The sequence below is a fragment of the Crotalus tigris genome, unplaced genomic scaffold (genome assembly GCF_016545835.1).
Source record: "Crotalus tigris isolate CLP2741 ecotype Arizona unplaced genomic scaffold, ASM1654583v1 scf7180000018371.15429387391:27106975, whole genome shotgun sequence".
NCBI classification, from domain to species: Eukaryota; Metazoa; Chordata; class Lepidosauria; order Squamata; family Viperidae; genus Crotalus; species Crotalus tigris.
In genome coordinates, this window is record NW_024096970.1 from 8,473,158 (window position 1) to 8,486,992 (window position 13,835).

The 13,835-nt window shown below is 40.6% G+C and overlaps 1 protein-coding gene across 2 annotated transcripts in view; it reads right to left on the minus strand.

Annotated features, from left to right (window-relative positions):
• The window catches only part of RIMS4 (regulating synaptic membrane exocytosis 4), a 94,725-nt gene that overhangs the window by 7,109 nt on the left and 73,781 nt on the right, over positions 1 to 13,835 (minus strand). For both annotated transcript variants that reach the window (XM_039351301.1, XM_039351300.1), the window contains exons 3-4: positions 2,403 to 2,515; positions 220 to 321 (exon numbers count right to left, since the gene is read on the minus strand). In XM_039351301.1, coding sequence (XP_039207235.1) covers positions 220 to 321; positions 2,403 to 2,515 — 215 coding nt within the window. The remainder of the gene's footprint in view (positions 1 to 219; positions 322 to 2,402; positions 2,516 to 13,835) is intronic.

Consider the following 13,835-nt stretch of genomic DNA (forward strand, 5'->3'; position numbering starts at 1 on the left):
TATCTGATCATTTTAGACAACAGTATTAAAAAAAATCTATTCAATTTGCCTAAAGTGGCTGCAGTGTTTAGATAAATAAATTGCTGTAAAATAATTCATCCTTACTGATTATTCTTTCTAGAATCAAGCAACTTCTGTTAACATCCAGCATTTTGTAACCACAGAGAAGAAACAACAGTTTATTAAAAGGAAGAAAGAACTGAGATTGAAATATAGTACCTGGAAGGGTTTTAGAGCCAGGCTTTGCGGTCAATCCTCGGGCTTGAATAATATCCACTTCCAGTTGTCCATTGCGTTCTTGCAATCCAATTTCCACATCTCCTGTGCACCAAGCAAGGTATAAATTAAAAGCCAAACGGTTTTAATGTTTAATCCCAATATCCCATAGAAAAGACCAATATTTAACGGATTCTTTACATTTAAAAGGCTTTTAAATATAAGGGGTCTGTTGAGTACTGATTATTTCTAGGAGAAATTGGAACATTTAGAAATAGCTTTTCCAAGCCCTACCAGACATCTTGTGTTCACCCAGCCTGGTAATTCAGTTTAGCACTAAATACACCATGAGGAAGGAATATTCATGTGAGTCCTAAATCCTCAGATTCTTTATTTGTGTTTGTTTATTGGAGCCCTGGTGGTGCAGTAGTTAAAGTACAGTATTGCAGGCAAACTCTGCCCACAGCTTGGAATTGAATTCTGATACGGCTCAAGATTGATTCAATCTTCCATCCTTCTGACGTTGGTAAAAAAAGGACTCAGATTATTGGGGCCAATATGCAAATAATGCTTACATTGTAAACCACCCAGAGAGTGCTATAAAGTGCTATGGGGCAGTATATAAATCTAAATGCTATTGCTATTAATTTTATAGAACTTCCCTTTTCTAGGGAAGTTCAAGACAGTTTGCATGGAGGGTTCCCCATGATTTTATTCAGTATCAACCTTTTGAGGTACATAAGGCTGTGAAAGAAGACCCCCCCCCAAAACTCACTCAGTAAGCTCTGTGGTCAAGTGAAGACCTGAATCTGAGTTGTTTTGATCTACAGGGCAGCATCTTAACTGCTATATTTCCTCTAACAATACTGCAGTGGCCAATAGTGCAAATAAGATGGGAGAAAACAGTTACAATTAGAGATATTATCTAAATCAACAAGGAAAAAAAAAAGGGGGGGGGAGGAACCATCTGCCCAGGAAGAACATGCTTGCACTTTTTCCATCTGCTTCTCTTTGACCTTTTTCTCAAGAAATACTCAGAAATACTGCTAATCATTCTGTTTTGCCTCCTTGCCTCGGCTAATTTCAGCAATCTTTGCCCATTTCTGCGACAGGGTTACAAAGAATCGGCTACTGCTAAAGGAGAAACACCAAAGGGATTGTTCTGTGGAAGATCCATTTTTCTCCCTTCTTCCTTTCCTTTTTTATTCCCTCCATCCCTCCCTAACATCATAGCATAATTACATAGTGTTATTGTACACCATAATTTCCTAATATGTAAAGTATGGTAATAGACAGTTCTGCAAAGTAGGGCATTGTTCAGGAGCTCTTTTTAAACTAATAAATGATCATAGATTACCATGTAAGTTGGTTGCCTAGGGATATCCATGTGTGAGATAGAGTGGCAAAATCTACAAGAGGGTGGTCATGGCCTTGTGACAGAGATTATGCCCCTTTGCATCCATACATAATATGAGCAAGGCTGTAATTACAATGCAATGCCTGTTGTTAGGGCAGGGGTTCCCAACCGGGGATGCTCGCATTCTCTGGTGGTATGAGATAATATTCCAGAGGGTGCAAAAACTTGAGTTTTCAAAATTATAGTGTATATGCATAATTCATTGCCATTATTTCGAACTTTTGTAAGGGGTGCGAGAATATATCAGAAGTGTTCTAGGTGTGTGGGATATAGAAAAGGTTGGGAACCGCTGTGTTTGGGTCTGTGATAAGAGAGAAAAATATGGCCTAGATCCCTTAGGCATCCTATATATAAGGAAGTGTTGGGAAGCCAGGAAGAAAATGGGTCCTTTTTAATAAACAGAATGTTACAGCATTCAAAGAACAGAAGATTACAGTAGCAGAACACTAAGTTGAAGAGAATATAGTTTTTCATTTGCTTCTCCTTCAGCTTAATCTGTCAGTCTCAATTGCACTGGTTGCTTCCTTATGAATATTGGAAAACCTTTTAATCTCTGTATCCTTTTAACTGTTAAGACAAAGTATATATCATTGAAATTAGGACCTATTCCTTTCCTGTTTTTGTCCACATCTTCCCCTGTAGTTTCCCCTGACTTCTTGTGATATGGATTCATCAAACCTATTCTTTGCAAAGCACCACAGAGATAAGTAGTGCTAAATGAATACTTACATTCAAATAAAATAAAAAAAATTTTTTTTTTGTTTCTTACCCATAGAGGTAGTGGCCAAGGTCTGGCGACCCACAAACTGTGCTGGTCCCATGCTGCCCAAGAAATCACTGAACTGCCCAGCAGATGCCAGATGAACTCCATTGAAATTCAAGCTGCAAAATCAGTAGGTTAGCACTGACTATTATTTCAAGTCTTTACAATGGCTGACAATTGAATAGCCGACAATTACTTGAAGATATGCATAGAATGAATAACTATTTCTATAGATACCATTCTCATTGATTTTCATACAGATTGTCACATGTCACTCTCAGTCAATTTCTCTTTCTAATTTAGGAAATATATATGTGTGAGCAGGTACAGATAATTATAGGCAAAGAGTTCCCTTCTTGGTAAAATAATTTGAGGAAAATATAATTTCCTATGCAAATCTTAGATGTTTGCCCCTTCTCAACTGTACTCCTTTGCCCCCCCCATACTACAGAAAAATACAAATTATCTATCCTGCAGAGCCAAATAATTTGCAATTAATGTTTTAATAAATCTCTAATATTGCACAGACCAGCTATTTGTTATTTATACTGGATAAAAATGCTGGAGATGGGGGGGAGGGGGCAAAATCGATCTACTCTTACAGAATTTAAAGATCCTGTTCAGAAATTAAAATAACATAGTGTGACATATTGAATCTGCTACAAAATAAGCTGATAATTTTCTAAATTTTATTTTGGCACCTCTTTGTCCTTGTATTTTTTTTATTTCTGTACTAACATGCTTCCTATTTCTATTATTTGGAGTCTTCTTTTTCTTATACTGGTACTTTTTGTACACTATCCAAAAGTTTACAATATAATAATTGTAATTTAATAATATAAAACAAATCTTCCTGGATTAAACCAGTTCAATAGTGTTATCAGAGGAACCAGTTAAATGTGTCTGCAATGTCTAGAGATATCAATTTGAAAGAGGATTCTTACTCATGTTTCCAGTCAGCTGGAGAGGGAGGAAAACCCTAATTTATATATAATTTTATAATCAAATATCATCCCTCATCTTATTCAAGGATAATTTTTTTCTCTAATGTAAAATGTCTCCCAAATCATGCTCATTGTTTTTTGGAGGAAAATTGGGCTCATTGATCATGAGCTCTTTGCTAATTGCAGATTTGTTCCAGTGTCTTTATTGTTTTGATTGTCCTGTTCTCATCTTTTCCAGCTGCATAATGCAATACAATTGTTTGAGAGGCAGCAACCAATTTAAAATAGTATTTTAAACATTGCACTATATACTTTTATAAAGATATTCCACTGATCTATTTTCAATTCCTATCTTAAGCACTTCCAACATGGAAGTTGTTTTTTGCACAGCAATCACACCCAATCACATCATCAAGCTATAAACCACAGTCTCAAGATCTGTGGCTGACTCAGTTTTCTCCCAATTACCCCAATACAGTTTGAAGTAACAACAAAAATAAAAGCAAAGGAATAAAGCAAAAAAAAAAAAAAACAACCACAATATAAAACCTTAAAAAACTAATTTATTAAAAAAATATGAGAGGAAAAAATATATCACTTTTTAAAGTGGTTTAAATATATTAAACCTATATATTATATATTAGACCTAACAAAGGTCTAACAGCTGTTTATTATCCAATTCCAGGTTCCTAGTTAATTTAATTAAATAAGGTATTTTGCTTTTATATTCTGTTCACCATATTGTAAATATTACTTTGACCTTTTTACTCATAATTAAGGTAGAGAGGGATGTCTGTTCCATCAGTTCGATGAAATCTTCTTAATTTCTTTAGTTTTCCTGAACAAATCTGGATCACTTCTTGTCATTAACTATGCATCATATATGAAATAATTAACAATTTCTAGTACCAAGCCAGAGTACAAAGGAATTATTACCTTTTAAACCCTTCCACATATATGTTCTTCAGCTAAATATTGATCACTAGAGGACCTCCACTTCTGTGCTATACAGTAAATGTAGGGTTTTTAAAGGGATTTTAATCATATGCTTTTTTGAAAGTCCAAATTAATAATAACTGCAAAATTCTTAGTCTACATCAGACATGTCAAACACAAGACCCGCGAAGTGGTTTCATGTGGCCCGCGAAGCCATCCTGGAAACAGTGAGGGAATGGCCCCCTCTGCCTTGGCCCTGGCCCAGGCCGGCCAGGAGCCAATGTACAATGTACAATTTTGTGGTGGCCATCTATGCTGAAACACATTCAGTCTTAGCTCCACAAGGCTGTCTGGAAACAGTGAGGAACAAGCCCTTGCTGTGTTGGCCACACCCCCTGGGTGCATGCTGGGGAGGTGTCACCCTTTGTGAGGAATGAAGAAATGCACCGTGCCTTGGCGCTTGCCCCAGTCCCACCCCCTTCTTCCAGAGACCTTCAGATCTGTCCCACTCCTGCCCAGACCCCCACAGGCACCCTTGACGTGAACGATATAGAGCTGGCCATGCCCATCAGTAGGCCACACCCACTCCATCCACACCCACCCAGTAGGCTGCACCCACCTTGGCCACACCCACCTGCCCCCCCAAGGGCAACCGCAATGCTGATGCGGCCCTCAATGAAATTGAGTTTGACACCCCTGGTCTACATGCTTTTGACAGTCTTGAAGAAATAGAACCTTATTAAATATTAAATTTGCAGACTTTCTTTGCAGAAGTCACATTGATCCTTAAGATCTGTCCTTGATTTTTCCTTGATAATTTGGTCTTTATTAGCTTTTGCAACAATTATCTAGAAGAAACTGTAAACCAGTGACCTCCTTTTTGGACCATTTTTTAAAATAAACTGGAATTGTGTAATGTTTCTAATGTTATAGAAATTGGCCTTGGGAAAACATTAACATGTCCACATTTGAGTTTTTTTTAGAATTCTTAGTATTGTAATGTTTGCTTTCAATGTGTTTATATGATTTTATTGGGAATTTTATAGCAATAAGCTCCTATGTCAGATGTCTGAGCAATACATCTAGCAGAAGAAAATGCCATAAAATTATACCATTTCAATCCATTGATGGGGATCCTTTAAGAAATTGGAGGGGAGATTTCAACCTTTACTTCCAAATCCCTTGTAAATTAAAAAACAATGGTGGGATGCTGAAAGATTTCATCCCAGCATATTATGCTAGCATTCTGTTCAAGGAGCTCCAGAATTTTATGTAAAGAAACCTTCATGAATAACATCATCTTTATTTGCAATTTAAAGTGACACATCCTGTTCTACCATTTGTTTTTGCCTTCTGCTACACACTTCCTGCTCTTCCTCATTAGGAAGCTAAAGCATCGTTATGGCATCATCTTACCATCACTGAGATAGTACAAAACCTGTCCTTATTACTGTTATGTAGTACAATGATGCTTGGATGACATAAAGAGAGTGGAAATCACTAATGAGAAAGTGACCCAAGTGTAGTCTTCAGTCATCAGTGTAAAAATAAATAGGCTCAGTCTGCACAACAAAATGCTAATAACAATGCATTTCCTGCAAAATATGTTTGTTCCAACATCACATTAGGAAGCATTCCATTCCACTAAATTATATGAATTTAGAAAGCCAAATGTGTGGATCATAAGAACAAATTTATGTAGTTAGTTAACAGTCAGTAGCTGGTATATTTCATCAGCTGTTAGATGGTAGTTAATTTATAATCCAAGGTGTTAGAATCCTCCATTCTTGATTTGGATACATTAATGTCCCTTTGTCTTTATCCTTTATCCTACAGACCTTCTGGGTTTATTCATTAGCAAAACAGACACTGTGCAAAACTTTTTTCATTATTAATTATAATAATTTAACCATTTCATAATGACATAGAAAATACTGCTGCTATGATGCGACCTTCCCCAAACTGCCTTGGAATTCTGGGAGTTGTAATACCAGTATATCTTAAGGATGTCATGTTTGAGAAGACTATGTAATGGAGCAGAATGGTATTATGTGTATTCCAAATGGAGCTTAAAAGTGAGTTCCAGGACAGACTCAAGGTTTCAGTTCTTGTCCATATTAAGCTTCACTATAATATGGACAGAGACATTGACAAAACCATAAGGTCTTTCTACTTCTCTGCAGATAATACATATGCATTTTTAATGCATTTCTTTGTTTCTGAAAAATAAAGCAAATTGTGTATTGCTAGATCACAAATACAGTTGATGGTGAAATAGGTAACCTAGCTGACAGACCCACCCAATTCTTGCTGGAGATATATCTTCCAGATGTTGGTGACATGCAGAGGCAAAGCTGGAAGAAAGGGGCGTTGTCTTGCCTGAACGCCTTTTCTCAGCATGATGATGGAGAATCCACGGATGGGTTGTCTCAATCCATCTGCTCCAATTGGACTAAGTCTGAAATGTGTATTTCCTTGTCTTGTGCTACTTGTGAAAAATCAAGCCAGCGTCTTTCAACAATGAACTGGAACAGGAGCAGAATGGCAGGATTGGCAAGTGTGAGACAATATTAGGCTGGCATAGTTTCCTGCCATCTCGATGATGGATCGGCAGCATCTTAAATCTGCAGTAGGGAAAAGCCTAAAAACTACCACACTTTGTACCTAAGGTGCCAATGCTTAGTGGCCCTAATATATATCTTATGTGTATGTTCATGTATGTATGTACATGTTTAGCTTGAGGAAATTGGAAATAAAGGGAAGTTAAAGAGACAAAGTGGAGGAGTAACATTAAGTAGCCTACAGGAATGTCTGGAAAGAAACTCCAGAAGGTCCAGATTACTACTAGAGACAGGTTGAGATGGCAGGGATTTGTCCATGCAGTCACTAGAGGTCAACACTGACTTGACACACTTAACTAAATCATAAACAGGTTCCTGTGCAACTTGACTAACCCCCCTCCCAAAGGATTAAGACAAAAATTGTTTATTGTACATTCCAGAAAAGATAAACCAGGGAAGAAGGGAATTGGGTGGGAGGAGGAAGGGCTCTACTCATTCTCTATAACATAAAATATTAAGTTCACGGTTCTATTAATTCTACCAGACCTGAAGAAACCTCTGCATTCTTTATTGAACAAGGGCTTTGTCCTCTGTGCTTGGCTCTCTAATCTTTACATATACAAGCAAAGAACAAAACAAAGCTAAATTCAATGAGCCACCTCTTTTAAATCCCCTCAATCTCTTGCCTTCTATCACTTTTGCCTTCTAGTCAGTATAATTAATGATGTACTCATTTCAGAAGCATGCTAATGATTTTTAGAAAATTAGATCAGATGACTTTAGGAAAAGTCCTCCTCAAAACTTTACACTGATGGAAAAACCTGCCCCGAGGAGCAGCTGATGAACCAATGTGTGCTGTATCATCAGGTTTGAACAAGGTCAGCAGAGGATAGAAAGAGTTGCTGGGCCATTGGAGTGGAAAGAAAGGTATCAGCAAGAAAAGGAGGGTGTGAAGGAGAATTAAGCCCATATTACCCTCAATCAAGCTCTGGGGACTTTTCTTATTTCGTTATTTGATAAAGTGACTAAATTAGTAGACCAGCGAAATGCTGTGGATATAGTATACTTAGACTTCAGTAAGGCATTTTACACAGTAGACCACAATCTACTGTTTGGTAAACTACAACTAGATGGAATAGACAACATCACCACCAGATGGATTTGCAGCTGGCTGACAAACCGTACTCCACGAATAGTCCTCAATGGTACTACATCCAAATGGAGAGAAGTAAGCAGTGGGGTACCACAAGGCTCCATCTTAGGCCCACTACTCTTCAATATCTTCATTAATACTTAGATGAGGGACTAGAAGGGGAACTCATCAAATTTGCAGATGACACTAAACTGGCAGGAATAGCCAACACCCCAGAAGACAAGCTCAGGATCCAAAAGGATCTTGACAATCTTGAACAATGGGCCCTATCCAGCAAAATGAGTTTTAATGTGGAGAAAAGCAAAGTTTTACATTTAAGCAGGAAAAATCAAATGTTTAAGTACAGATTTGGTGAGACCTGGCTCAAAAACAGCAACTGTGAGAGGGACCTTGGAGTCCTAGTGAACAATCACTTGACTATGAGCCAGCAGTATGCAGCAGCAGCCAAAAAAGCTAATACAATCCTGGGTTGTATAAATATTTGTATAAATCACTTGACTATGAGCCAGCAGTATGCAGCAGCAGCCAAAAAAGCTAATACAATCCTGGGTTGTATAAACAGAGGCATAGAATCAAGATCACATGAAGTATTAGTACCACTTTCTAAAACCCTAGTGAGATCACAACTGGAATACTGCAACCAGTTTTGGTCACCATACTACAAAAAAGATGTTGAGACTTTGGAAAAAGTACAGAGAAGAGCACTGGACAGCCAGTTGTCTGAGATGGTATAAGTTCTCCTGCTTGAGCAAGGGGCTAGACTAGAAGACCTCCAAGGTTCTATTCTATTCTATTCTATTCTATTCTATTCTATTCTATTCTATTCTATTCTACTCTGTATTTCTATTCTATTCTATTCTATTCTATTCTATTCTATTCTATTCTATTCTATTCTATTCTATTCTATTCTATTCTATTCTATTCTATTTCTATTTCTATTTCTATTTCTATTCTATTCTTTGTGAAATGCAGGGAATCAAGAATGATATGAGAAGTTCCAAGTAGTTTCTTTATTGTTGCTCATCTATACAATAGACAGGAATCTTGCCAGATTAAAGCACAAATTTGCATAATTATTACATGCAACCTGTAAAAGGTTAGGGAGGGTTAACTTTGGCTCTCTTCCTACACATCAAAACTTTCACACTGAACTGCCTCCTTCCTTCTTGGGAAAGGCATTCCGTGTTGTGTCTCTGAACTACATTCCACCACAATATTAAACAATCTCAGCTTGAAATTTGATCACAAGGCATCCCTAATATAATTTTCAGTGATCCTATGAGGTCTGCATTTTTCCAGAAACCCTGCAGAAGGAGAAGAAAGAGAGGGAAGACTGAATATGGGAAGTAGCAATCAATTCGCTAATGGAACTTTGAAATGACTGCAAAATGAATCCTTTTTTTTTTGGTGGAAAAATCAATTAAAAATCCAAATCACGTTTATTAGAAAGTGGGTAAAAAAAACCAAAAAACAGTCCCAAATCTTTCTGATCTGGCTATATACTTTTTGCCCACATTCATCTGACCTATATAATTTGGTCATTATGGTCAAACAATTATTAGAATTAGGAGTTATGAACAAATTAAAGCATGGTTGCATTGTTTCCCCTATTATAAATATTATACGTGGCTTCAGATTTAAAAAAAGCATAATAGTATTTGTGAAAAGAATGTGGATGTCCTAGCAATCTGTAGATTGAACATGAACCAATACAGTGCCGCATCTACCAAAAGAACCAATGCAATCTGGGATTGCATCAACAGGTATAAGATCACAGAAAGTGATAGTTTCAGGCTGTGCTGCATTGGTCAGATTGCATCCTGTTTTGGTCACCACCATCCATGAAGGATGCTGAGAAACTGGAATATAGAGCAAAACAGCATAGATATAAAGTGCTTGGAGGTGAAATCTTATGGGCAGGTTTCCTTTATTTTAAAGGGAGACATTATAGCAATCTTCCAATACTTGAATGATCATTACAAGGAAGAGGACATAGATTTATTCTCTGTAGTGCCAAAAGGTAAAACAAGAACCAGACAAGTGGAAACCTTGTCCGCAAGGGACAGCTTCCCATTGCTGGGATCATAGAACACAACTACTACCAAAACATACTCTAATCTGGTATAATCCAGGTTTATAGGCATTGACTTACAGATGTATATAAATATCTGGAGAACCAGTTTGGTGTGGTGGTTAAAGTACCAGACTAGAAACTAGGAAATGATGACTTCTAATCCCACTTTAGGCATGAAGCCAGTTGGGTGACCTGGTCAGCTAACCACTCTCTCCCACCTAGGAAGGAGGCAAGGCAAATAATTTCTGAAATCTAGCTAAGAAAATTGCAGGTACTAGTCCATGCAGTCACCAGGAATCAACACTGATTCTAGGGAAAATCAGGCTAGTGAAAGCAGCCTTGCAGTTTCATTTAAATTAAATAGCTTCAAGCTGTCTCTTACTTCTAAAATTACCAGCTGAAACCTTGGATCAGACCACCTTCAAAAATGGTATTTTGAGGATGACTGTGGGTAGTTCTACTATATCATGCTAACCAGGAGACAGTAAAAAAAAAAGAACAAGGGGCAGTTGTACAGATTATTTGCAATAATCTCTGATCCTTTTTGATCACATGACATTGGTTGTGATGGATTGTTTAGCTGACTTATTTCTGGATTAGCCATTTCTTATTTGAAATTGCAGTACAGCTTGTTGAGTCCTTGGCGGGAAGCAGACACGAGAAGCAGTTGAAGTTCTCAGTTTCCTTTATTCAGCGTTCAGCTTACAAGTAGATGGCTTCAGCAGCTCCCAAAACCTCCCAGCTTCTTATATAGACGCTTTCCGGGTAAATGTGATACTTTTCCCGCACCAGCACCCGCGCATGCGCACGGCGCTGGCGACAGCCTGTCTGGTCCCGGGCAGCTTTGCACCTGCCCGGAACTGCCTGCAAACGCCCGAGCCGTTTGCAAGGCTCGGGACATAACACCCCTTTCCCCCGGGCTAAAACTACTACCAACATATAATCATTTATTTTATGCAGTGTTCTGCTTCTCAGTGCTCCTATCGTTACCTGGCTTTTGTTTAGCCATCAATGTTATGTAATCCTCTAAGTATTTAGGAGACTTCTTTGCTCTCTGTGACCTTCTCAGCTCTGGGTTACTAGCATGAGTTCCCTGACTGGAGGGAGATGTGAGCCTGTTCTCCTTATTGTGCCTTGGTGCCTTCCAAGGACTGTGCCCCGATGCCTGGCCTGCTTGCTCGCCCACCGGGCTCGTCAGGCCAGGGCTTCTGTCACTTTGTGACCTGGTTGACCTGCCTAGCTGCAGACCCTCGGGCCCCTTGAAGTGATAGCCACTGCTGGGCATCTCTGTAGAACCTCCTAGGTCAGTCCAAGACCTGTCAGGAGGCTGTCCATTCCCTGAACCCCGTTCTGTGTTCGGGCTTGTGTGGGTTTCTGTACTTTCCCAAAACTCAGGTGTTCCCTGATTTGTGCTAGAGGTGTTGTAGTCGGGACTTGGTTCCTCGACTATCTCTGTGTATGTTTGACCCCCTGTAGGATTTGGGGTAAGGTCAGGCCAACCTTGGGAATTGTGTGCCAGCTCTCTTGCGGGGAATGATTTGTTGGGGTGCCCCCGGGTATCCTCCGTTGCTGGAGTGCTGTGTGATGTGTGTGGAAAGTGAGTATGCCCCCGGGGTGACTTCCTGGCTGGAGTAGGCGTGGATGCCTGGTAGTTAGGTAGGCTCATAGAATTCTTGTTCGGAGCTCTCGCGGAACTCTGGGATGGGCCGTTTGTGGCTCCATCAGTGGAGATGGGCAGCAGCTCGTGCCCTTCCCTTTGCTCCAAAGGGTCCCCCTCCCCCCCCTGGAAAAGACCCAGGAGTCTCATTTGAAAAGTCCCGCCTAGGGCGGAGTTGGTCGATGTGCCGACGCAGGACACAACCGTTGTCCAGGGCAACCTCGTAGGAGAGAGGACCTGTGACCCTGGAAATAGAAGCGGGGACCCAGGTATGACCAGGCCCGTAATTGCAAGCCCAAACCGGGGCACCCACAAGTAGTTGTCTAGGTGCCCTAGGATGTGAGGTAGATGAAGGCAGTCTGTCAGGATGCAACCGGTCAAGTTTAGTAGTAAGTTGACGCCCCCAGCGAAGTTCAGCTGGGCTTCTCCCTGTAGAAGTGGACGGTGTGGTGCGGTAAGAAAGGAGAAAGTCAGCCAACCTGTGATGCCAGTCCCCATAGGTGAGTCTTTTCAAGGCGTCCTTTGTGATGCGGACCATGCGTTCAGCCATAACGTTGGTGGACGGGTGGAAGGGTGCAGACGTGGCATGACGAATCATGTTAGCCTGTAAGAAAGCTTGGAATTCGGAGGAAGTAAATTGAGGGCCGTTGTCAGACACGATGACATCTGGAAGCCCGTGTGCAGCAAAAATCCCCCTCAGTACCTGAATAGTCTTTGCAGGGGTGGTGGAAGAGACAGGTACAACCTCAAGCCATTTTGAATGGCTGTCAACAAGGACCAAGAAGAACTGGCCCTGAAAGGGCCCAGCGTAGTCAATGTGCACCCTAGACCATGGGGACTGCGTTTCCTCCCATTTATGCACGGGAGCTTGGAGCATCTCTGGGCAAGATCGTTGGCACAGGTGGCAAGCATGCACCTTAGCCTCAATATCCTTATCTAAAGCAGGCCACCACAAGTGGCTGCGTGCAAGAGCCTTCATACGAACAATGCCAGGATGACCCTCGTGGAGGGATTCTAAGACCCTAGTCCTTATTGAGGTGGGAATGACAACTCTGTTTCCCCAAAGCAGACAACCCTGAGAAAGGGACAACTCGTTTCTTTTGGACCAGAAACTCTGAAACTCAGGACTAGGGCAGTGCTCAGGCCAACCGGACAAAACCCAGGAACGGACACGTGAAAGTGTGTGATCTGTACCTGATTCAGCGGCAACATCCCTGGCACAAAGAGGGAGCTCGGGCAAGGCTTGGATTGATAGAATGTTGACAGCTGGCGCAGGGTCAGCTTCTACTACTGGCAGAGGCAATCTACTGAGGACATCAGCATGGCCCATTTCTTTCCCAGGCTTGTGGAGTAAAGAAAAATCATATGCAGACAAAAAAATAGACCACCTAAGCATTCTAGGGAAAATGATTTGGGGAGTCTGCTTACGTGTGGTAAACAGTCCCAGCAGAGGCTTATGGTCAGTAAAGACCGTGAAATGCCTGCCATAGAGAAAATCGTGGAATTTTTTAATTCCAGCGACAACAGCCAGAGCCTCCCTGTCTACCTGAGCGTAGTTGCGCTCAGCAGAAGACAATGTTCTGGAGTAATATGCAACAGGAACCTGAGTTCCATCAGACCTGAGGGGGCTCAGGACAGCTCCTACCCCGTAAGGGGACGCATCACATGCGATGCACACAGGAAGAGATTCGTTGACAATTCGTTGAAATGTGCAAGTACACTGTTAGAAGTGAGCAAGGCCTTGACTTTGTTAAAGCAAGCCTCATGTGTTTGTGACCACTGCCACACTGCTTGTTTGTCTAGTAGCCTGTGAAGAGGCTCAGCTACACTAGCTTTATGAGGAAGAAAAGAATTGTAGAAATTCAGGAGGCCCAGGAAGGCCTGAAGTTCGGCCTTGGACTTTGGCCTAGGTGCTTCTAAAATAGCTGTTAGTTTGGATTCAGCAGGGTGAATCCCAGCAGCATCAATTTTGAACCCCAGAAATTCAGTAGACGGCACCCCAATCTTGCATTTGTCTTTTTTGAGCTTGAGGCCTGACTTCCTGAATCTTAACAGAACATCCCTTAGCCTTTCAGCTAGAATGTGTGTGGAGTCTCCTGCAATTAAGACATCAT